At 52.6% G+C, this 25,928-nt stretch overlaps 1 protein-coding gene across 3 annotated transcripts in view; it reads right to left on the bottom strand.

Annotated features, from left to right (window-relative positions):
• The window catches only part of EML1 (EMAP like 1), a 146,292-nt gene that overhangs the window by 56,803 nt on the left and 63,561 nt on the right, over positions 1-25,928 (bottom strand). For all 3 annotated transcript variants that reach the window (XM_070412933.1, XM_070412923.1, XM_070412942.1), the window contains exon 2: positions 1,059-1,241. In XM_070412933.1, the coding sequence (XP_070269034.1) occupies positions 1,059-1,241 (183 nt within the window). The remainder of the gene's footprint in view (positions 1-1,058; positions 1,242-25,928) is intronic.

Below are 25,928 nucleotides of genomic sequence, written 5' to 3'. Positions count from 1 at the left end.
TGCTGCTTCATAACTGTAATGTTGCTACTGTTATGAATCGCAATGTAAATATCTGATATGCAGGATGGTCTTAGGTGACCCCTGTGAAAGAGTCGTTCGACCGCCAAAGGGGTCGCGACCCACAGGTTGAGAATCGCTGTAAATCTAACCGAAGGAATTCCACAGACAAGAGGAATTTAATTCCACTTCGGAGGGTGGCCACGAGGAAAAGTCATTCTGGCAAAAGGTGAGCCACGTGTATGGGCTGGAAGCAGACAGCAGGGCACTAACCAGCCGGACAGAAGCTGTCAGGAGGCAGTTCATTCCCAACATTCCAAAAAGAAGGTCCCTACCAAGTGACTTAAACAAAAACACTGCCGTTGTTATGTGTTGTTCCCAGTGCCCCGGGAAATGAGTGTCCATTTCCCAGAAGCCCACGGGGCACAGGAGCCTGGGGGAGGCTGCGCTCACGGAGAGCAGAGAAGGGGATTCAAGGGAAACGGGGTCGCCCAGGAGGAGCTCACTAGCTAGTGTGTGTGTGTGCGCGCGTGCGCGCGTGTGTGTGCGTGTGTGTGTGCGCCTGTGTGTGTGTGTGCGCGCGTGTGTGTGCGCGCGTGTGTGTGTGGGGGGGGGTGGCGAGGATAAACCTCAGGGCTCTGAGCGCCTCAGGGAGGGCCTGGCTCCGAGCCTGGCATGCGGCCCAGCCTCAGGTGTAAGGTGAGCACTGAGAAGGGGCGGGGAGTTAGCCAACGCCTCCCAAGGGCACCCACGGGAGGGCGGGGTTTCTTGCAACTGAACTCTGTTCCAGAGAATCTGGATGAACAACTATTCTCATTCCTCGGCCCCCCGAGCATTTACTGGTCACCGACAACTGTCCCCTCTGGGCCGCACGTCACCGACATCAAGGAGAACACTGCCCTGCCCCGCGGGGTGACTGTCCACGCTGTGGCTGGGGCTGGGGCTGCGGCTGCACTCTTTCTGCGTGTGGGTCCCTGTTAGTATCAGAGCAGTGCAGCGGCCCGGGGAGGGGCCGACCAAGAGACCGACCCTCTTGCACTCCTGGCGACACGAACACCCACCTTTGGTAGGTCCTTTCCTGCTGAGCACGGCCTGTTGCTCCTCCGTGATGTTCAGCCGCCGCACCACGTCGGCCAGAGCCGACTTCAGCAGCTGGATGTCGTCCTCTTGCATCTGGACCCGCTGCTCCAGGGAGGCGATGCGGTCCGTCACCTCCATGCTACTTGCCGCGGAGGCGCTGTCATCTGAACCCAAGGAAAGGAGCAAGTGAGTCTCACGTGCACCCCAGGGAAGCAGCCCGGCACACACGCCAGCCCAGCCCAGCCGTCGCTGCAACAGAGTAATTAAACCCAAAGGCGGCGGCCTCCCTGCAGAATCACCTGGAGCCTTCAAACAAAAGGCTGCACTTCCTTCGACTAGTCTCCCTCCACCTTGGGAGTGCTACTCACTGTTTATTTATTTATTATTTTTAATGCTCACCTGAGGATATGTTTTCATTGATTTTTGGAGAGATAGGAGAAACATCGATGTGAGGGAGAAACATGGGTTATCTCCCATATGTGCCCCAACCAGGAATCGAACCTGCAACCTTTTGGTGTACGGGATGATGCTCCCACCACCTGAGCAACCCAGCCAGGGCAGGGCTTCTCATGTTTTAGACTGTGTTGTAATTGCTACTGTATTTTCTAGATGCAGGCCGCCTTATCTCTTGCATGATAGCAGAGGACCTCGGAGGTAGCGGGGTATGGGAACCTGTCCATTTCAACTTCCCACACATGGCCCAGTCCACGCACGGCCTCCCAGCTTTGGCTCCAACAATGCACAGGTAGGTCAGATAGTCACGAGGCCACACCACCCATCGGGCAAGACCTTTAGGGACTGGCTACGCTGACCAAGCAGTATGAGGGGTCCATCTGTGCGGTGTGCGTACCCGTAGGACCATGGTAACCACATTTTCTTGTACGGAACCGCTGGTCCCCATTCCTCCTCAAGGGGCACCAAGCCCTGCGTGATCTTCCCGCCTCCCTGACCCCGTGTATGTCGTCTCCCCTTGGGCACCACGCTGCGGCCGCGCTGACCCCCCTCCCGCCTGCAGCTTCCGTATCTGCTGCTGCCTTTGCCTGAAACATTTCTCAACCAGCTTTTCCCATAATCAAAGTCCTCGATCTTTGTGTCTCCACTCAAGTGGGAGCCCTTCAGAGAACCTTTTTAACAGCTTTACTAATGCTGCCACTTGGCAATACTTCAACCTTATTTCTTGCTTCAGAGCTTCACTGCAAACTCTGACTGCTCCTGTGCCTACTCACTGCCTCCGTCTCCGAGCTAAAATGTGCACATCAGAGTCGCTCTGCTTCCAGGTACAACAGATCCTGCTGGACAGCACCCCCTGCAGAAAGCAAGTATGAAGCCTGGAAACACACACAACAGCTTCCTGAAGGTTCTAGAAGCGGGCCCCGCAGCACAGACACTCTGATGGGGGTTTACATGCGCTTGGCAGAGGCAGATGGACAATGACGCAAGTAAATTCCCTCGTCTGTGGTGTTCAGCCAGAGCCAGGTGCACGTATGCATGGAGCCACTATAACACGAGTGTTCACTTCTCTAAAGTCAGTGCCTAGATTTCGAGGTCACATGGTAATAAGTATACGTTTAACTTTATAAGAAACTGCAAAACCATTTTCCAGGGAGGCCATACCATTATGTGTGCCCACCAGCCATGTAGCAGAGCTTCCTTTGCCCTATATTCTGCCTGTGGTTTTGTCAGTATTTTATATTCTAACCATTCCCACAGGTGTGTAGTGAAATCTCACCGTGGGTTTCATTTGCATCTTCCTAATGGCTATTGACATTGAACATATTTTCCGAGGCCTGTTTGTTCTCCGTCTCAGACTTGGTGCTCGTGAGAACATAGTCAAATGCCTCTTCCTTCTTAAAGTGATGTCATGGGTCCAGGTAGCACCTACATCACCTCTGGTCCCACAGGCAGAAAGAGGACCTTGAGGCTCTGCCCTTACTCTGGATCTTCAGGTGGCTCCTGTGGCTATGACTTTTAAGTTGAATTACCGTCTTACGGTAAAAAGTGGCACAAAAAGATCTCCCAGTAACCTGGCTGTTTCATTGTATTCAAAGGGCGAGGGAAGCGCACTCTGTTCTCCGTTCCCAGGACTGTCTCGTTACCTAGAGATGAACACAGCTGTTGGCCCTGCAGGTCTGGTGCGGCTGCCTGAGTGAGTCCCGGAAGTCTGAGGGGCTATCAATTTAAAAAGGTTCACTTAGAATCTGCCCTTCACCTTGAGATGTTCCTACTTCCTTCTCTCGAATCACTTAAAACAAGAACAGCAGCCCTTTATTCCCACTGTGCCTGACGCTTCGCCTCTCGGTGTCTCTCCAGGCCACATAGCATCCTCCCATCGCCCGGTGACACTGGAGAAGCGTCCACCTCATCTCGACTCACGCAGCAGAAAGCGACAGGCTGGGGACCAGTGGAAGGCTCGGCTCTTCCCACTGTATCGCGTGGTCCACCCAATGACGGGCATTCATTCCAGTGGGACTTGCATGGTACTAAGTAAAATATGCATCATTTTACCTTTTCCAAAATATTAGACAGATGTATTTGGGGGGGAGGGGATCTTATTACAGGGTTTAGTATTTTAGAACCAGTCAGGTGAGCCGGGAGGAATGACAACCTTTCACTCAGCAACCTGCAGGTAGACTTCTCATGACAGCTGGCTTTCCATGGTGGCACTGTTTTCGGAAAAGCTGTGTTATACTGTCACACCTGGACCATCCTGAAACAGAGAGGCCGTGTGGGTAGGCCCTACCTCCTCTGCTGCATCAGGGTCTGGACTGGCCCCTCGGATGTGCAGCTCTGAGCCCCTGCCCTGGCTGGGGGGCTGCCGCTGCCTCTCTCCTAAGACTCCTTGTTCTCCCCTGATCGTGTGGGTCAGTCAGGAACCCCGAGCCTTGTTCGTCCCTGGCCTGGACCTGCCACGTGAGCGTCAGCCCTGAGATTCATCACAGAAAATCAAAAGAACAGACCCTACCCAGTGGTCCACCTGTCTCGACAGCTACCGTTCGCGCCTGACTGTCAAGGGATCCTACAACAGCCCTCGGCTGGAGCGGATGCGGCCTCTGCCTGCTGATGACAGGAACTTCAGCAGAGCCTCTCAAATCTGGGGCGGGGAAGGGGAATGGTATGAAGATCTTTTCTGAGTCTTTGGTTGTGAAACTGGAGACCAGGAGAAACACATACATCACCTTGAGAAGCAACACCCGACTATGCTGAATTCAGATGACATGATGTGGTTTAAAGATAACCCATTTTTTTAAAAAATATATTTTATTGACTTTTTACAGAGAGGAAGGGAGAGGGATAGAGAGTTAGAAACATCGATGAGAGAGAAACATCCATCAGCTGCCTCCTGCACACCCCCTACTGGGAATGTGGCCGCAACCCAGGTACAAGCCCCTGACCGGAACCGAACCTGGGACCCTTCAGTCCGCAGGCCGACGCTCTATCCACTGAGCCAAACCGGTCAGGGCAAAGATAACACTTTTTTTAAAAATTTTTTTATTGATTTCAGAGAGGAAGGGAAAGGAAGAGATAGATAGAAACACCAATGATATGAGAGAGAATCATTGATCGGCTGCCTCCTGCATGCCCCCTACTGGGGATCGAGCCTGCAACCCGGGCATGTGCCCTTGACTGGAATCAAACCTGAGACCCTTCAGTCCACAGGCTGATGCTCTATCCACAGAGCCAAACCAGCTAGGGCAAGATAACACATTTTTTGTTCAATTCAGTAACATATGATTGACCATCCTTCTGGGCCAGACCTCGTGCCGGCAATGCAGTGACCATGCAACCTTCTAAACTGTAGGGCGCTCAGTCTGCCAGGGGAGAGACTGGCCCACAGATAACCAGCCCAGAAACAGAGGACCCAGTGAGAGCGACCGATCACCAGCTCGGCAAGAAGGCCGGCTCCACGAGGACCAAAGAAACCCAGACCAGAACACAGGTGCGGGAGGAAGAGCAGGATTTCAGGTGAACTTCTGAGTTTCAATGAATGAAGCAAGAATAAGAATAATCACAGAAAGAACAGCCTGGACATTCCCGAGTTGAGTATGTAGGAAACAATGACCTTATTTTGAAATATACTCTCTTTTCATTTTTGCCTGACAAAGACCTCCCAAGGAAGCCTGGGAGCCTTCAAAGTCTTTAGAGTGTCCTTTTAATACCACACACATACATGTACACACACACAAATGCACACACACCACACACACGAGCACATGCACACACACATGCACTCACATATGCACACACGTACACACACACCTCTACCTCTGCAGAAGTTATCTTGCTTCTTGTTTCTGTGAGAAACTACAAGACCCAGGTACTTCAAAGCTGTTCAACCCTTTTCCCCGCGGTCTTAAAGCAAACACGGGATCCTGCCTGCAGCTGAGCAGAAAAGCGGCCCCCAGTGACGTGTGACACAATATGCTTTACAACGTGGCCTCTGTGCTGGGCCCAGCGGCACAGGGAGCACAGGCAGGAAGGGCGCATCCAGCGTCTGGGACAGCTGGGATGACAGAGGAAAAAGACTACAGCCTTTCAGCAGCACTCCTAGCAAGTCTGGCAGGTTGCCAAGTCCTAACCATAGAAGGAAAGATGAAAATTATGGAGGTGGGGGAGGGGCGAGCAGACAAAATAATGCGCATGCGCGTAGGACTTGGAAAAGATCTGGCGCTGTGGTCCCAATTCTATTTTACAGGGAGAACAACTATTGCAACATTCGCCCGTTACATCTCTAGATAAGATGTCATTCATTGGCTCCTAAACTGACTTAACAGAAAGTCATCTAAAAAGGTAGCTTTAAGAAGAGGTTATTTGCTACATCGTTTCAAAACCTCTCAGCAGAAAGAACATGCGCCTTGGCTGGTGCGGCTCAGCTGGCCGGAGCATCATCCTGTGCACCGAAGAGTCTTGGATTCCACTCCCAGTCAGGGCACACACCTGGGTTCCCCAGAGGCAATGGATTGATGTTTTGTTCTCACATTGATGTTTCTCTCTCTCTATCGCTTCCTCTCTTTCTCTCTCTCTCAAATCAGTAAAAATATATCCTCAGGTATGCATTTTGAAAAAATAATAAAATAAAAGCTATTATTATATTAGATTTTTCTATTAATATTTCCATTAGTACAAAATGTTTCTGTTTGAAGTACTATACAGTTACATTATCATAGGACTGACCGTCTTCTAGACCAGTGGTTGCCAACGGGTAGTCCATGGACACTGGTGGTCCATGAGGTCGGAAAGGTTGGCGACTGCTGTTCTAGACTGAATAGTTTGGATTAGTTTCAGACAATATCCCCTCACATGAAAGTTTGTCCTTTGATAGTTGAGATGAAAACTCTTGCCCGGCTGTTGTGGCTCAGTGGTTGAGCATCAACCCATGAACCAGGAGGTCAAGGTTCAATTCCAGGTCAGGGCACATGCCCAGGTTATGGGCTTGATCCTCAGTAGGGGGTTTGCAGGAGGCAGCTGATCAATGATTCTCTCTTATCATTGATGTTTCTATCTCTCTCTCCTTCTCCTTTCCTCTCTTTGAAACGTGAAATCAATAAAAAACATATTTAAAAAAAATCTGTACATGTGTCCTCAGCTAGTGACCACATATTAAAAATAAAAATCAGAAAAGAATAGTTCAAATGTTAAAAATCCACCAATGGGGCTAACGCCAGGTAACTGGTTCTCCAGGACAAAACTTCCTAATACCCATTGATGCCGGTGGGCCGTCTTCGGGATAATCCAGTAGGTACGTGGCTCGTGGCAGACAGGAACCCTGAGGACACCTGGCTTCTCGTGTTCAGCTCACCTGTTAGGTTCCTATCAAAAAAGTGGGGCTGCCACAGGCTAAGGTTAGACCCTAAAGCAGTGATGGTGAACCTTTTGAGCTCGGCGTGTAAGCATTTTGAAAAACCCTAACTTAACTCTGGTGCCGTGTCACATATAGAAATTTTTTGATCTTTGCAACCATAGTAAAACAAAGATTTATATTTTCGATATTTATTTTATATATTTAAATGCCATTTAACAAAGAAAAATCAACCAAAAAAATGAGTTCGCGTGTCACCTCTGACACGCGTGTCATAGGTTCGCCATCACTGCCCTAAAAGAAGGTCCGAGTCCTAACCTCCCACCATCCACATCCCTTTTTAGTGGTGGTTGTTATGGTAAAACTTTTTCTCAGCTTTTCTTGTTGACACTGTGTAACTACTTCTTAAAAAGTGCCATCAACTTCTGCTTCTAGCCAAGATGCAGTGACAGCTGCCCCTACGTGAAACAGCTACAATGAAAACTACATGACACAGACAGGCAGGGACAGCGATCGCTCCCAGGTGGTGAGCAGGAGAGGAGACCCCGAGGCAGCTCCCAGGAAGTGATGTGGGGAGGGGACCCCCTCAGTTGGGGAGACCGAGCTGGAAGCCCAGAAACCCACCAGGACTAGAGTTCACGGGACAGAGGACTGAAGAGGAGGGAGGGGCTGCAAAGAGGGGAAACTTCGGGAATGAGCCTTCAGCTGAGAACTGACCAGTAGGGATGCGGGAGAACATTCCCCAGGGCGGGGAAGAACTATCTGAAGAAAACAGACAGCAGGGCTCACCCAGCGCTGGGCAGAGTTCCTGCCACCACCAGCCTGAGTGGAGACCACAGAATCCACAGGCTGTGGAGAGAACTCGGAACATTTCACCCGAGGCCGAATGCTGGTTCCCTGACAAAGCTGCTTCCAAGTAACACAACCACAGCCCAGAACTGAGCTCAGGAGTGTTTATAGGAATACTAGGGGCCCACGCACGAAAATTCGTGCAAGAGCAGGCCTTCCTTCCCCCGGCTGCCAGCACAGGCTTCCCTTTGGCACCCGGGACCTGGGCTTCTGTCCTCCAGCCCCCGGCAGGCACCCGGGACTAGGGTGCCTGCCGGGGGCTGCTTCCCTCCACCCCGGCTTTGTCCAGAAGGACATCTGGAATGACGCCTGGAAGGACATCTGGTCTAATTAGCATATTACCCTTTTATTATTATAGATAAAAAGATCTGGCCCCCAACAAGGTAAAATTCACAATGCCTGGTACCCAATAACAATGGCCAGGCAGGAAAATATGACCCATAGTCAGGAACAGAATCAAGCAAGCAAGACTAACCCAGAAATGACACGATAATAAAATGATTAGACAAGGAAAAGTAGACAGTTATTTTAACTGTATTATGTATGTTAAAGAAGCCTGGGAAAGGCTGAGTATGTAAGGTAGAGGTATGAAAGTGTGTGTGTATTTATTTTACATATATACCATGTTTCATATTATGTATTTATATTACATATTCTGCATTTTATGTGACATTTATTTACATATATTTATGTTATATGTGTATATTACATAATTTTTAAAATCAAGCTTCTAGAAAGCGACAATGCACTGGATGAGATTAACTGAAAAGATTAGTGAACATAAAGAAACAGCAATAGAAACTATTCAAAATGAAATACTGAGAGAAAACAGATATGAGAGAGAGAAAGAGAGAGAGAGAGAGAGAGAGAGAGAGAGAGAGAGAATGAATGGATGAATGAATGAATGAATGAATATGAATAAGAATAGAGCACCAGGGAGTTCGTAAGACAACCTCAAGAGTCCTAATATCTATATAACTCAAGTCCCAAAGGGGAGGAGAGAGAGGAGAATTTAAAAAATCATTAGAAAAATAATGGCTGAAATTTTCCAAATTTGAAGGAAGTGATAAACCCACAGATCAAGAAGTTCAGTGAATCCCAAGCACAAGAAACATGAAGAAAATTTCACCAAGGCAGAGCGGAATCAAGCTGCTTCGGACCAGCGGTAAAGAGATAACCTGGTGAACTAGGGGCACAGAACCCCCTCACTTACTTCACGATGAGAAACGTGCTTCCCCCTGAGAACGGGAGCGAGGCGAGGAGGCCGCCTCCCATCGCCCCTGTTCGACCTCTACTGGAAGTCCCGCTGGTGCAAGACAGGAAAAAGTAAAATACACAAACTGGGAAAGAAGAAATAAAACTGCAGATGACACAGTTATCTATGTAGAAAACTCCAAAGAACAGATGAGAAAAACTCCTAGAATAAGTGATTATAACAAGGTTGTATGATACAAGGTTAAATATAAAAGTCAACTGCTTTCCTATGTGCCAGCAATGAACAATTTGAAATTAAAAACACACCACCATTTGCAATAACACACAAAAAAAGAAAGATACATAGGTAGAAATCCAACAACATATGTATAGGATGTGCATGCAGCTAACTATAAAATTATGATAAAAGAGATAAACAAAATGAGTTAAGGATCAGCCCTGGGCAGGTAGCTCAGTTGGTTAGAGCGTTGTCCTAATACGCCAAGGCTGTGGGTTTGATCCCCAGTCAGGGCACAAGCAAGAAGCAACCAATGAATGCACGAATAACTGGAACAACAAATCCTTGTTTCTCTCTCTCTTTCTCTCTTTCTCCCTCCCTTTCTCTCTCTCAAAATCAATTTTTAAAAAATGTGTACAAGATCTATATGCAGAAAACTATACAATCATGATGAAAGAATTAAAAAAGATCTGAAGGAATGGAGAGATATTTCACGTTCATGGATTAGGAGTCCAACTATTGTTATGTTAATTCTTCCCAACTTGATCTGTAGAGTCAACACAATCCCAATCACACCCCAGCAAGCTATTTGGTGAATACTGACCAACAGATTCCAGAGTTTCCATGGGAAGGCCAAGGCCCAGAATAGCCAACACAATGCTGAGTGAGGGCGACAACTCTGAGAAATGACACTCCCCACACATAGAGGCAGCTAATCTCCGACAAAAGAGCAGAGGCAACTCGAGGGAGGAAGGACAGTATTTTCAACAAGTGGCACTGGGACAATCAGACACCCACAGACACAGACCTTACAACGTTCACAAAATGAACTCAGATGGCATAGCATGGAAGATCAGGAAGCGTTTTGAACTGAATGAGCGTGAGAACACAGCATATCAAAATTTGCGGGATGCGGCTGAAACAGTTCTTAGAATTTTAAAGCACTAAACACCCAGAATAGAAAAGAAGAAAGGAGAAGGAAGAGGAGGAGGTGGAGGAAAACTACCTGAGCTCCTACCTTAAGAAACGTAAAGTAAGCCAAAGAGAGGAGGTGCTACACAGCAGAGCAGAAACCAATGACACGGACAGAGCATGGGGGCAATGAAGCCAAAAGCTAGTTCTTGACAAAGCAAGTAAAATGGACAAACCCGCATCCAAATTAATCAGGAAAGTAAAAGAGAAAGGACACAAAATACCAGCATCCAGAATAAGAAGTGACAGCACTACTGACCTACAGATCCTAAAAGGACAGGGAGTACTAAGAAACGCTCTATGTCGATAACACACTAATTCTTGGAAAAACAAGATCTACTCAAGTTCATGCAAGAATAGATAACCTAAATCGCTTTATTGAAATTTTTGAATTTGGGGTTAATTTTCCCCCCACAAAAAAATCCCCTAGACCCAGATAACTTCACTGGTGGATTCTACCAAACATTTCAGGAAGAAATGACACCACTCTACACAGACTTCTTCCAGATAAGTGGAGAGGAGGGAATATTTCTCAGCTCATCTATGAAAGTCAGCCTTATTCTAATGCCAAAATCAGACAACTATATTACAAAAACAATGTTGGTTAGCACCTGGACCTGTTACACTGTGTGGGAGAGTAGGTGGAACACTACGTGGGAGTGCACGCGGTACACTGCGTGGGCGTTATGTGTTATACTGCGTGGGAGTGCACGCGGTACTCTGCGTGGGAGTGCACGCGGTAGACTGCGTGGGAGTGCACGCGGTACTCTGCGTGGGAGTGCACGCGGTACTCTGCGTGGGAGTGCACGGGGTACTCTGCGTGGGAGTGCACGCGGTACTCTGCGTGGGAGTGCACGGGGTACTCTGCGTGGGAGTGCACGCGGTAGACTGCGTGGGAGTGCACGCGGTAGACTGCGTGGGAGTGCACGCGGTACTCTGCGTGGGAGTGCACGGGGTACTCTGCGTGGGAGTGCACGCGGTACTCTGCGTGGGAGTGCACGGGGTACTCTGCGTGGGAGTGCACGCGGTACTCTGCGTGGGAGTGCACGGGGTAGACTGCGTGGGAGTGCACGGGGTACACTGCGTGGGAGTGCACGGGGTACTCTGCGTGGGAGTGCACGCGGTACTCTGCGTGGGAGTGCACGGGGTACTCTGCGTGGGAGTGCACGCGGTACTCTGCGTGGGAGTGCACGGGGTACACTGCGTGGGAGTGCACGGGGTACTCTGCGTGGGAGTGCACGCGGTAGACTGCGTGGGAGTGCACGCGGTACTCTGCGTGGGAGTGCACGCGGTACACTGCGTGGGAGTGCACGCGGTACTCTGCGTGGGAGTGCACGGGGTACTCTGCGTGGGAGTGCACGGGGTAGACTGCGTGGGAGTGCACGCGGTACACTGCGTGGGAGTGCACGGGGTACTCTGCGTGGGAGTGCACGGGGTAGACTGCGTGGGAGTGCACGCGGTACACTGCGTGGGAGTGCACGCGGTACTCTGCGTGGGAGTGCACGCGGTACTCTGCGTGGGAGTGCACGGGGTACTCTGCGTGGGAGTGCACGCGGTACTCTGCGTGGGAGTGCACGGGGTAGACTGCGTGGGAGTGCACGCGGTACACTGCGTGGGAGTGCACGGGGTACTCTGCGTGGGAGTGCACGGGGTAGACTGCGTGGGAGTGCACGCGGTACACTGCGTGGGAGTGCACGCGGTACTCTGCGTGGGAGTGCACGCGGTACTCTGCGTGGGAGTGCACGCGGTACTCTGCGTGGGAGTGCACGGGGTACTCTGCGTGGGAGTGCACGCGGTACACTGCGTGGGAGTGCACGCGGTACTCTGCGTGGGAGTGCACGCGGTAGACTGCGTGGGAGTGCACGCGGTACACTGAGTGGGAGTGCACGGGGTACACTGCGTGGGAGTGCACGGGGTACTCTGCGTGGGAGTGCACGGGGTACACTGCGTGGGAGTGCACGGGGTACTCTGCGTGGGAGTGCACGGGGTACTCTGCGTGGGAGTGCACGCGGTACTCTGCGTGGGAGTGCACGGGGTACTCTGCGTGGGAGTGCACGCGGTACTCTGCGTGGGAGTGCACGGGGTACTCTGCGTGGGAGTGCACGCGGTACTCTGCGTGGGAGTGCACGGGGTACTCTGCGTGGGAGTGCACGCGGTACTCTGCGTGGGAGTGCACGCGGTACTCTGCGTGGGAGTGCACTGGGTACTCTGCGTGGGAGTGCACGCGGTACTCTGCGTGGGAGTGCACGGGGTACACTGCGTGGGAGTGCACGGGGTACACTGCGTGGGAGTGCACGCGGTACTCTGCGTGGGAGTGCACGGGGTACTCTGCGTGGGAGTGCACGCGGTACTCTGCGTGGGAGTGCACGGGGTACTCTGCGTGGGAGTGCACGCGGTACACTGTGTGGGCGTTATGTGTTATACTGTGTGGGGATGTATGTGGGAGTGTACATGGTGCAACCACTTTGGGAAACAGTTTGCACAGTTCGCCTACAGTTCGGTCCAATCATTCTACTCCTATGCATTTACCCAAGAGAAACGAAACCACAATTTCATGCACAGACCTGGACACAAGTGGTCAAAGTGACTTGACTTGTAATGGCCCCAAACTGGAAACAGCCCAAATGTGGCCCCAACAAATAAATGCATAAACAAACCGGGGTATGTCCACACCATGGAGAGCCTGCTGAGTAATAAACACATTTCACATGGGTACACGCAACGACATGGGTGAGTCTTAAAATAATTACACTGAGTGGAATAAGCCAGTGAACAGAGTCCGTGCTGTGTGACTCCATTTACAGGAAACGGCACAGGCGCAGACCAAGCTGTGGGTGGTGAAGGGGCACAGAGAACCCTCAGAGGAGGACGACCACGTCACTGTTGTGATAGTGGCTGTGGTTTCAGGGGTACATGCGTATGTCAAACGTACCCACTTGCTTACTTAGTAAGTCCCGATTGTTATATGTCAACAATACTCCAGAGAGCTTTTTAAAAAGGGAGAGGAAAGTAGAACAAAACCCACACAAAAAACACCAAATATACATGTGTAAATTATTTCAGAAAACCTACGTAAGTGTCACAAGATATCAAAAACTCTTCTTCATTAAATGAGACAGGATACAAAAAAAATGAAAATACTCAGCTTATAGCATTTTTTTCTTAATAGACCTTAAAAATATTTTAAATCAAGGCCAGTGCTACATATTAGTAAAACTTTGTTTCCACCCCCACCCTGCCCCCCATCCCCAGTTTTACTCTCTTAGACTAGCTTTGAAAATCCCACTGGGAATTTCCAATTCCAAATTCCACGGAAGATACAACACCCCTCCCCCTCCCACCGTCCCCCGACTCCTGTCACAGCTGCTGATGGTGCCCATCCCGGGGGCTGCAGCTTCCCCACCCGCTCTCTTCCCCTTAGAGGTCGGAGAGTGAGGCTGAGGTTAACCACCAACGCAGCCACTCAGCTGGATATTCTACCCAAGAGGACCTGTGCCTCTCTGCCTGCTTCCAACCCCATGCAAAATGCGTGGGGAAGTCCCACTCAGACTACGGTTCCATACCATCACGTCTAAGGAGCGTTCAACACCCTTTGAGAGGATACCTGGGCAGCGAAGTGGAGCATTTCCCACGTGACATTCTGCCGGTTGGTTCTTCGAGTACCATTTGAAGTTTAATTTGAAATGTGAATACAGTATGGGGGGGAGGGGGAGTGAGAGAAAGTAAAACAGTGGGGGAGGAGGGGGCACAGGAGACAATTAAAATATCCTTGCCAATCTGGAACCCTCAAAGAAGCAGCGTCCCAGAAAGCCAGGCGTTAGGAGGGTCCAGCCTTTTAAAGAGCCCACTTTTTAAAGTCCGAACCATTTCGTTCAATGATGAAAAGATCATCCAGTTTCAGAAATGGGCAAAGGACCTGAACAGACATTTCTCCAAAGCAGACACACAAATGGCCAACGGGAACACGAGGACATGTTTAACATGGTTAGACATCAGGGACCTGTAAATCAAAGTCATGAGACGCCCCCTCACACATACCAGGATGGCTATAACCAACAAGATGGAAAATAGCAAGCTTTGGCGAGGATGCGGAGAAACGGGACCGTACATCGCTGGGAGGGATGGAGATCGGTGCAGCCCTGTGAACACAGTGTGGTGGTTCCTCGGGGAGTTAAACATAGAATTACCATTCCACCCCCAGGTGTGCACCCAAAAGGATGGAAAACAGGGACTCGAACAGACTTACACACTTGTGTGTTATCACAATGGACAAAAGAGGGACACACCCAAGTGTCTACAGCATATTCACACACCACAAACGCACGCCGGCCTACTGGGTCCCGGCGCTCTCCGAGGGTGGGTGAGCTGCCAGGGCTGCCATAACAAAGTCACACAGGCGGGTGGCATAAACAACAGACATTTTTCCCCCCCACAGTTCTGGAGGCTGGGAGTCCAGGACCAAGGGGTGGGCAGGGCTGGCTTCTCCTCAGGCCCTTCTCTCTCCTCGCCGCCTTCTCTGTCCTCACCTGGTCTGTGTCCTACTCCTCCTTCTTTTAAGGACACCAGTCCTACGTAACCAGGGCCCATCCTAGCGACCTCTTTTTAACTTCCTTATCTCTTTAAAGATCCATCTCCAAAGACAGTCACTTTCTGAGTTACAGGGTTAGGGCTTCAACATATTGGGAGGGGGGGGGGGCGGTGGTTATGCAATTCGGCCCCTAACACACGGTGTTCACAGCACCCAGGCCTTCCTCTCCGAGGGATCTGCACACACTGCTTCCCCCTGGCTCCCGCGGCCGCCAGGGTAGCTGCAGTCCCCAGAGGCTCCCTGTGGAGCAGGACGTCACTGTTGCATTTATTTTGCACCTACTATGTGCACAATGCCTGGTTTTGAATGAATAAGAATGGGTGGATTTACTGACACTGTCCACGGGCTGAACCCAGTATCTGGAGCCGCCCTGACTGGTCTCCCCCAGTGTTCACGGCCACAGTGCGGGTCTGTCCTCGCCACACCAAGTCCTTTGCTTGTGGAACATTCCTGGTCACAACAGAGTCCTAATGCCCTCTGCTCCCGACTAGTTTCTTCCCTTTGTCATCAATGTGGACTTCAGCCTTTTCCCTCTAGAATGGAATCGAGTTTGTAACACCCACAGAGTCCTCAAACAGCCTAAGAGTCTTTTCTTTGCTCTATTTTTTTTTTTTTTTTTTTTAAGAAGCAGGGTGATACTAAAATCGGACAGGACCCTGTGTGTAAGGTGGTGGAGACACCGGATTCAGGGAACAAGGGAAAGTCTCCATTCGTGGTGGGACCCGAGCCACAGCGCTCATTCCCCGAGACCAATGGGGACTTCGGGCCACTGCAGCTGCGGCTTAAAGTGACGATGCTGATGCTCCAGGAGATGCTCCCAGCAGTGCTCGGAGCTGAGTGGCACTGCAGGCTCTGGGAGGGAGAGATCAGGTGGAATTCCTGCCCTCCTCCCGCGTGCTGGGTGCTTCCTGGTTCATAGGTCAACCACTGAGCCACGCCTGCCAGGCAGGACGCGGTGCTCAACCTGGCAATACCCTGGGCCACCAATCTGAGTCACTCAGTCACTAGCTCATGTACTTCAGGCTCCAGCGAGAACCTGCTCATCGACTTTGCTCACCTGTTCACTGTCCCTCTCCCAGTAGGACAGGGTGGGGAACCCGTCCTCTGCCCAGGGCCATTGGGTTGTGTAACAACATTCACGGGCCAGACAACATTATCCACTCAAAAACCAGCCTGTGCCCAGCCAGCGTGGCTCAGTGGTTGAGCGTCAACCTATGAACCAGATCACAGTTCATAGACATGTGCCCGCGGAGTATCAGGGCCCATGCCCAGGTTGCAGGCTCGATCCCCAGTGTGGGATGTGCAGGAGGCAGATGATCAATGATTCTCTCTCATCATTAATGTTTCTATCTCCCTTTCCCTGCCTTTTTGAAATCAATAAAAAAATATTTTAAAAAAGAAAATAAAAACAGAGAAAAGTTAGCCTGCTTTATTTGGTCAAACATGTAATTAGCTCCCACCTAATGCCTTGGCAGAGCCAGACCAAATGATTCCTCGACCCTTGCACAGCCCCTGGGCGGACACCCCCACCCCGGCACTGGGATAGAAGGACCTGTGCCCAGAGCCTAGAGGAGGCGAGGCTCCCCGGAGGCGCTCAGGAAGCACCCCTGGAGGAGGAAGCACTAACACTTCCCCAGCGCCTGTGTTTTCGCAGTCTGTCCACATACATTGTTTCACTTGCTTCAGGAACTGCTCATCACTTAATCCAATTTCATAGACGGTGGAAATGCAGGCTCAGAGAGGGTCCAGACTCGAGGCCTCATACAGGTCTCATGAGGCCGCCTGGACCCGCTCCACCCCACACCACACAGGAAGGACTGGCTCTGACTCCCGACTGGGCCAGGCTCCAGCGGGGCCAAGCTCTCCTGCTGGCAGCAGGGGCTCCAAGTGGCAATGTTATAACAAGAAATGGAGCCGGTGTAAAAGATGCTGGTTACACTTCCTAAGCCAGCCCCCTCCCAGCCCCTGGAACGGAGGGGCATGGCAGGATGGCGAGGCTCGAACTAGAAAGGCAGAGGGGGGTCTTGGTCGCCTTCCCGAGGCGGCGGCTTGAGAGGGCCCGGCACGCAGGCACGCGGGACCAGCCTGTCCAGGCGCTGACACTCCGTGTGCATCCAGAAAGCACAGATGGACTGGACTGGCGACAGCCAGCATGTCTGCTAGGGCAACGCAGGCCAAGAGGGAGTGTGAGAATACGAAAGGGCTAGAGAGAGGTGTCAGCTGCCTGAAGCGGGGCCCAGAGGAATGGAAATAGGAGACACAATGGAAGGAAGGAGAAGAGAGCAGGGCTGGCCGGGCCGTCCACCCCGCGAGCCTCCTGCACCGCTAACCGAGTGAGCACATTCCAGCTCCAGGCCTTCATGAGGGACCCACGGGGCGACAGAAGGAAAAGAGATGGTGTTTTTAAACGAAAGAGACAGGCTGGTCTCAATCACTCACGTTCTACGAGGGAGGCAGAGAAAGAAAATGGAGGGGGGTGTATTCTACGAATGAGTGTGAAGCACAGGAATCAAACAGGAGGTAGAAGGGGCGAGGGGACGACAGACCTCTACCCCCCACCCCCCAGCTGGGGGCTCCACTTCCTCACAGCCCTGATGGGAACAAGAATGACATGAGCCCTGTGATCAAATGACATCCGTGAGAGCACTGGAAAGTGAACGCACCTTATCAATACACGGGTGATTACCAGTGTCAACTCCAGCAGCTGAACGTCGTTACATGATTATTCATCGGCTGCCAGGGTCCCCACGCTCGTGTGCACACAGGCTCCAGCCACTGACATTCAGAAACACCACTGAGAGGCAGCGCTGTGGTCCAGAAAGGCGTGGGGGGCGGGAGGGGGCGAGGCTAGCATGCTAACAGTGGGAACGGCACTGAAGATGATGCAGTCCGCCCTCTGGTCAGATGCCAGAGCTCCGTTCACCATCACTTGCAAGCACCTCACAGGCTGCGAAGCGCCTTCGTACACAGAAGCGCAGCCGGGACCTGGTTGTGCGCCAGGCTGGCTGTCTTCTCCCGCTGCCCCATGCTCCACGGCGACGACGTGGCACCACTGGAGGCTGCGCTCCTGACTCCCTGCCCTCCGCCGGGTGGCGGATATGCTGGCTACCTAACCACAGACACACTGCCTGGCCATGGCTGTGGTCAGCCACAGACGTAATCAGAGAACCGACAGACACACTAGCAAGCAGGAGTGCCACGGCAGATGCGGATCTGCATGCTGCTCGAGTGGCTCCTGTTCCATCCGTCTCTTCTGTCACCTGGTGCAGACGGCCCGGAGTTGGCAGAGACCAGTGTCTCCTTCTTCTCACCCAGGAGGCAGCCAGGGCGATAAACAGAGAGCCGGTGAGAAGACCCGGGCGAGGGTCCTGTTACCACGAAAAAGTCCTTTAACCCTGGACGCAATGTCCTCACCTGTACCACAGGGACAATGCCCTGACCTCACAGGGTCACTGCTGAGACCGCAACCATACACAGCTCTAACCGCAGCAGGAAAAGCGCACAGTCAGCGAGAATCCCTCTGCAAGGACCATGTTCATTGTCGCCCGGCCTCTGCTCCCATCAGCACCCGGCACCGGGCAGGGTGCCTCCTGAGGCAGCGAGTCCATGGTTAGGAAGTGTGCTGGTGTTTTAAAAATAGGTTTTTATTGATTGATTTTATTATTTTTAGAGAGAGAGGAAGGGAGAGGGAGAGGGAGAGATAGAACATCGATGAGATCTGAGACGAGAGAGAAACATCATCGATCTGCTGCCTCCTGCACGCCCCGCACTGGGGATGGAGCCCTCAACCAGGCATGTGCCCTGACGGGGAATTGAACCTCAATCTCCTGGTTCAGAGGTCGATCGATGTTCAACCACTGAGCCATACCAGCCGGGCAGCAAGCAGTTCTTAAAGTCTGGTCCCAAGACCCCTGAATATCCCTGAGCCCCTTCAGGAAGTCCATGAGGGCAAAACGATTTTCATAATAATACCGGGACGCTTGCCTCTGTCCCTGCGCTGACCTGGAGCGTAGCCCAGTTGGGGGGCGGGGGGCGGGGGGCGGGAGGTGGCAGCAAGCCCCTATGCTCTTTGCTGTCCCCGACAGTAAGAAATGCCCAGCTCGAAAAGAATGTCTTTGACGAAGCTGCAAAACATGTTAATTTTATTAAAACTCAACCCTCACGAACATGCGCCTTTATATTCTGTGGGAAGGACAGAAGCGCTCACGAAGCGCCTTGGCGGGAGCAAGAGCACCAGCCTCGGGGGGCAGAGCCTGGGCCCTGAGCTGCTGGGCGGGGAACCGCTTCCACTGTGCAGAGCAGCCCCGACGCGAGGCCTGGAATCACTTCCCCAACAGCCAATGGAGTGAGCCTGTCGCTTCAAGAAAACAATGGGCAGAACTTGCTGCCAATGAGAGGATGTGAACTTTCCAGAAAACCAGGGCCCTGGGAGACGCAGCACCGCGGGAGCCGGACAGCTTTCCTCCAGGCCTTTCGGACGCCCCGCGGTGCATCAGCCCCTGTGACTCTGATACACGTAATGAAACGTGTCAATATCAGTGAGACCTGCCCAGGGAGTCCCTGTTTTTCCAGTGACGCTGCAAAATCACACACGGGTCAGAGCGTTCAAAGGCAAGAGGACTCCAAGGTTTGAGACCCCCTGACCTCCCGTGTCCACCTGAGGGACTCCGAGCAGAGAGACGGGCTCACCGACCTCCACCAGAAAACACCTCCCTCTCCAGGGACGGCGTGGGCCCGCAGCGGAAACAGAGCTGGGACTCCCACCCACCCTGTCCCACCTGAACCCACTTTCTTCGTTTCGAACGAAGCACACAACCTTTCAAGGTGGACCGAACCGAGAGGCCGTGAGACACCTGCGGACCAGGCATCCCCAGAACGACCCTCCAGCTGCCACCTGGGGGCGCCAATGCCAGCGGGCGAGCCGAGCGAAGTGCCCAGCCCCGCGATCGCGATCGCAGTGTCCTGTCTGCAGCCCGAGGAGCACTGTTTGCCCACAGTGTGCGGGAGGCGAACAAACCGCGAGGGGGGCTCCCCTCCCCAGTCACAGACGGGCACAGGCGCTCCCGGCTTCGCTGCAGGGTCTGGTCTCGGAAACCCCCTCCCCCCGAGGACGGGGTGTGACAAGTAAAGAGGAAGCGTGAGGACAGGTAAAAGGAGGTGAACCTCCCTCCTGCTCTGCGGTGTCAGCGGTCAGCAGGTCGGAGCACCTGCCTTGCAGGGAGCCCCACCTTCCTCCTGGCGGGTCGCCTTGCAGGAGCCACCTTTGGCCTCTAAGCAAACACAGGGCTCGGCTTTAGGCGTCTCCGCCACGGAAGCCACACCAGAGTCACCACGTGCTTCCCCTCTCAGATCATAAAGAAGACAGAGAGGAAATATCACAAAACCCCAAGACCCACTCAGAACGGTCCTCGGTGATCGCTAACGAGCCTCCAATCGAAGCTGCCCTTCCAGGCGCGGGAGCTTCAGAGCTGCGACCTGGCATCTAAAGTGAGTATCTCCTCACCCCGTCTCAACAAAGACAACCCCCCCCCCCCGCCAAGAAAATTCTCTACAAAGAATCCATGTTAACCTGACACAGTCCGTACCCTATCAGAAGGCGGACAGTTTGTTGTTAAGACAAAGCCTCCTCCGTTCAGCAGGGAGGGAATGCAAGCTCGGATACCACGTGGCTCCGAGCTGTGGTTGCATAGGATGGCTCTGGAATAAAGAAACTGGAGCTGGAGGACTGGTTCTGCCACGCCCTGGCTGTGTGGCCTGGGGCAGGTTACTCGGCTTCTCTGAGCCTCAGCTGTTCCAGGTGGAAACCCAGTCCCCAGCCTGCCTGCCACGGAATCGCTGGGAAGAGGAAGGAGCGCACAGACCCAGCACAGGGTCCGGCGCAGGCCCTCCCTGGGGGTCTGACTTTGCAGGAACAATGGCCACCGAGACACGCCTGCGTGGCGGCCTGGGAAAGTGGAAGGTCATCTCTGGGCTCTGCGCTAACTGGTCCACTGGGGGTGGGATCCCCAAGGGAGGGAGGGGACGGGAGGGGGCCCGGCTGACCAGCACAGCCTCTGTGTAACTCACGTCTTCACTCGCTCCACTATGTAATCCGCTCTGCCTCACAGCTCTGTGACCTGTTCATTCAAAGCATGCTTTATAATAAACTGGACTCCTTCATCTTCTCTTTGGATTCGTTTTTTAAGAAGGTGAGCTCAGCCTGAGTTCCTTTAGGTCAGTGATGGCGAACCTATGACACGCGTGTCAGAGGTGACACGTGAACTCATTTTTTTGGTTGATTTTTCTTTGTTAAATGGCATTTAAATATATAAAATAAATATCAAAAGTCTTTGTTTTACTATGATTGCAAATATCAAAAAATTTCTATATGTGACACGGCACCAGAGTTAAGTTAGGGTTTTTCAAAATGCTGACATGCCGAGCTCAAAAGGTTCGCCATCACTGCTTTAGGTCCTTCAATCTCCAGGTTTCCCTGAAAATGACAGCAGCGCCCAGCCCCCTTCCCTTCAGTGTTTGGGGGAAGAACAGGGTCATCTCTCAGCATCTTGGGAACAGGACACTGTGGGAGCTACAGATGTGTCAGGTACCTGGGCCTTCAGGTCATGTAGGTCGTGGTGTGCAGTTTGCAGTGCCAGGAAGCTGAGGAGGGTCCCCAGGCAGCACCTGGTCCCTGGGCGGCTGACTCGGCACCGGCCACCGCAAGGTAGGCGTGGAAGGGCTCTGGGGTCAGAGTGTCCACAGCATTAACACGAGTGTCCCACTGATCTGCATTTTAATTAATGTTGGTTGCTAACTAGTCATTCATTTGGGTTGGTATAATTACAGTCACGCACGGCTTAACGACGAGGCTACATTCTGAGGACCGTTTCGTTAGAGGACGCCGCCGCTGTGCGAACATCAGAGCACGGCACACACACCGAGGTGGTCCGGCCTACGACTCGCCTGTGATGCCGCCCACGCACCCAGGCGACACCTACGCAGCAGCCACTGTACAAAGGAACACACAGTTAGATCCCGCACGAGAGAACAGATGTGAGCGGGAGCCGGATGCAGCGGGAACGATGCGATCGCAGCGAACGCCAGGCGTGCGAGGCTGCTGGGGCGCCGCACACCCTTTTACAGAAACCTTCTCTTTATAACTGGAAGGAGTGCGCTCGAAATAGCCATAAACACTTAACCCGGTAATGCGGCCGCTCGTGCTCATCACCGAGTGCTGTGTTCTGTACACGACGGGCCGGGCCACACTCTCATCTGCCGGGCAGCCGTAGGTGTGCTCACAACCGCATCACCTCGAGGCCGCAGGGATGTCCCAGCTCCGTGACTCTTCTGAGACCACCTTGCATATCCGGTCTGTGGCTCATGACTGTGCACACAAAGTTTACAGTCTCCTTATGTCTCTACATTTTTTTAGTTATTTTTGTCAGTTCTGATAATCTACCAGATTACCTGTTCCACAACCAAAAGACCACATAAATGTCTATGCTAAGGCATTTACATTTTTTCCTTAAAGATTAAAAAAAAAAGAGAAAGCTAAGTGACTATTTTATCCTCCCCCGCTCCCCCCCTCCCCCCCCCCCCCCCCCCCGCCCCGCCAAACACACCCCTTAACTCAAAAGCCAGCATTTCTCTTGCACAATTTTGTCATGTGTTGCTCGGTCACTGAGAAACCAAATCGACAGGCTGGTATTTCACAGCACACAGAACAGGTTTGGCCATAACCCTCCTGCGGCATAACAGCTCAATCTCCTTCCTCAAGAAAGGTAGCTCGGGAGATTCCTGGGCCGAGCAAGCTACTCCACTGCCAAGGGCGGCATCTGTTTATTCAGCCCTGAGGAGGAAGATGTGGAGCTGTGGACCGGATTCCCTCCTGCACACCCCCACTGAGGATTGAGCCTGCAACCCGGGCATGTGCCCTGACCGGGAATCAAACCCTGACCTCCTGGTTCATGGGTCGAAGCTCAACCCCTGAGCCACACTGGCCGGGCTGGACCAGATTCCTGGCAGAGTAAAACAGAGGTCCTTTCTTTGGTTTATAGCCCCTCTGCCCACTCTCCAGTGGATCAGAAAAGATAATTATTACACTTAGAAACACTTTATCCCTTCACCTGCTTTTAAAACCATGTAATAATGTTTAGCTACAGAAAAGCAAATTGTAACAAAGCCGTTGATAACAGAGATGTTGGCCATTGGGAACTCCAACAAACTCTTCAGGAGCCTCTACTCCAAGGTTTACATTATTTCCTTGACCCTTGGAACCTGGGGCCACCCTGCAGGGAAGCCTGCGTTCCCCTCCCCCATCCACGTCAGAGGGCCGTAGATCTTGACACTGAGCCTCTTTGGTATGGAGCCGGACACCCTGTGGAGGGGCCGATGCAGCCTGGGGTGCACAGTGCCACGAGGAGGGTCACCCCGAGGCTCCTAGCAGGGGACGAATCGTGAGGAACACCTGAGTGCCGTGCGGCTCCTCCAAAAGCCACGAGGTTCTTAAACCAACGCCGGCCTCGCACGGGCCGTCCCTCATTGCAGCACATCAAACAGCAGCCACCGCTGGACGTTGCCTGAAATCGGCCTTTCCAGGTTGAGGTGAAACATTCATTTGCTTGACTTTTTCCGTCTACACCCAGTTGTTTGGGTGTCAGACACATGTGACTCAAGGGTTAGGGGGCCATGCCTGCTGAGGCACAGTCAGCAAGACCAGGCCACCACTGGCACACCACCCACATCTCGGGGTGCGACTCCCAGCAGCTCACTGCTCAGCACGGGAGGCTGCACAGCTCTCCACTCCGTGTGAAGACAACAGAGGCCTTGCTCCGGAGGATGTCAGGGGGGACAGTGTGGAAAGAAGTACATGAGATGAACCCCAAAAAGACATGGGGGAGACCAGGGGGGCCCCAGACAGACTTATCTGGGTGTGGGAGGGGAGAAGGGAGAGCCGGGAGCACTTCACCGCGTGGCCAGGCAGATTCTGGGGTTCGCCAGGCAGACCCTGACTGTTTCGCTAGCAAGTACTCGAGAGCCCACTCCATGGCAGGGACACCGAGGCCCAGTGGTGTCAGCGTTCTGTCCGGGACTCTGAGAAGAGCCACCACTTCACTTGGACTGGGTTTTGAAGAGCTGCATCCCAGAGGTAGAGACTTGGTCCTAATCACCAAATAACTGGGGGGGGGGGGGGGGGGGGGGGCGGGGGGGGCGGGGGGGCGGGCTCGGAGGCAGCAGGAGAGGAAAAGCACAGGCCTGGGACCTGCAGGTGGAGAGGGGCATCCTGGGAGCACCGGCCCTCACTGCTCCGCCCTGAAAAGGCCAACCCAGAACCACGGAGCTGCTGTGAGGACGGAGAAACTACAACCACATGGTGAGCTGCAGAGAGTGAGCAGATGTGAAGTCTCACCGCTCCCAATGCCAAGGACCAAGCTGATGCCAGTGAACAGTAGACACTCAAATCCTACGGCAGGGAGGAAGGGAGGGAGGAGGAAGGGAGGGAGGAAGGGAGGGAGGAAGGGAGGAATGGAGAAAGAGAGGAAGGAACAAAGAAGAAAGGAAAGAGGGGAGGGACGGAGGGAGGGAGGGAGGGACGGAGGGAGGGAGGGAGGGGAGAACTTAGCGAAGACAGTGGACTCTCCCCGGACTTTGCTTTCTCGGGACAAAACCTGGCCCATCTGGCGGCCTGTGCTGGCGGCCAGGGCTGGCTCTAGAGGTGCAGGGACAGGTGGCTGGTCTGGCCTCAGGTTCCCCAGGCCGCCATTCACCTGCAAGCCAGGCTTCCCACTGAATGTCAGTCAGGCATAGGACCCAGATGGAGTCTCGTCAGGAACCACCCCGGCCCAGGGCCCGCTTGGCTATTGGGTTCCTCTCGCCCAGAGCCCTCCCCCACCCCTCGGACGCTTCTGATTCCGGTTCTGACCGCAGAATGGAAGTGCGGGGCATAGATCATATGTTACCCAAACCCCAGAGGGCCTGGGGCAGCACCTGTGGTCACACTCAGACACACTCCACAGAAAAGCAGAGGAAAGTCCACGTGAAAGAAATAAGTGTAATCCACTAGAAGCCACATGTACCCATTCAGATGAGTTTCCCACCACCATGGCGAGATGGCTTCAGATCCAGCCAAGTCTAACCAATGAGCTACCAAAACACACTTGGTCGTCAGGGCCTTCTGGATTCTGAGATCCCAGATAAAGGGCTGTGGGCTGACTTGGAAGCTCGCTCTCCCGCGGGGCTGCCGAGTAAAGGCCACGCTGGGCGTGGGCATCTGGGTTCCGGCCCCACTGCCCCAGGATGGAAACGGGCACGAGGAGGGAGGGCCCACTGCAGGCCAGCAGCTCCCCACCTCCAATGCTCAGCAGTTGTGATTCAAAAACAAGAACTTTTTTTTTTTTTTTTTTAAAGAAGGCACTTTACCCAGGATGTGCCCCTGAGGAAGCAGGTAAATGTCTGGTAAATATATTTAAGCAGATAAGGAAATTTACAGTTTTAAGAAAATGCTATGGAATCTTGTAAATACTCTTATCATGGCTTATATTTTATGCATCCAGATTCTTGGATGTTGGGTTTTCTTAAAGCAGGGTGCATCTATAAAAAAATTGCAGAACAAATGATGCAATTATCTATATCATATTTTTCTTTTTAAATACAGCAGAGTGCTCTTGTAAAGGTAGATTAGCAGATCAACACAGACACTAACGTGAAGTCAACAAATGAAAGGCAGGGCACAGTTCAAAGGGCCCGGGTTTTGCCAGGAGACCTGTCACTTAGTTAACTGTGTGGCCCTGGTAAAGCTAGTTAACGTCCATCCGTCTACCTGTGATAAAACAGGACTTCACCAACCTTGGAGTTCAGTTGTGGGAGGTAAGGAAGAAACAGATCTGAAGGTGCTTTTAAAGCTATGGAACACGACAGTGGAGATTAGTTTAACTGGCTTATGTACTAGGTAAATGAAAGTAAAATAGAGAGTCTCAATATTACTCTGGAGAGTTCCAGTGAAGAGGGTGGAGTGGGGGAGCACTGTGCTTGGCACGCCCAGGACCACATCAAATCACAAGCAAACTACGGGACAACCAACCTGGAGAGCCACCTGGAGACGGCTGAACAGAGCCCATCACTAAGGATGTAAAGAAGAAGCCGTGTAGAGAATGGTAGGAGAGGCAGAGGCATGAAAAGGGCTGGCCCCACACCCACGTGTGGCAGCTGAGAACCAGGAGGAATAGCTCAGCTGC

The sequence above is a fragment of the Myotis yumanensis genome, unplaced genomic scaffold (genome assembly GCF_028538775.1).
Source record: "Myotis yumanensis isolate MYYU_CA2020_CCGP unplaced genomic scaffold, mMyoYum1.0.hap1 SCAF_1, whole genome shotgun sequence".
Lineage (NCBI taxonomy): Eukaryota > Metazoa > Chordata > Mammalia > Chiroptera > Vespertilionidae > Myotis > Myotis yumanensis.
This window is presented reverse-complemented; position numbering and strand designations above follow the sequence as displayed.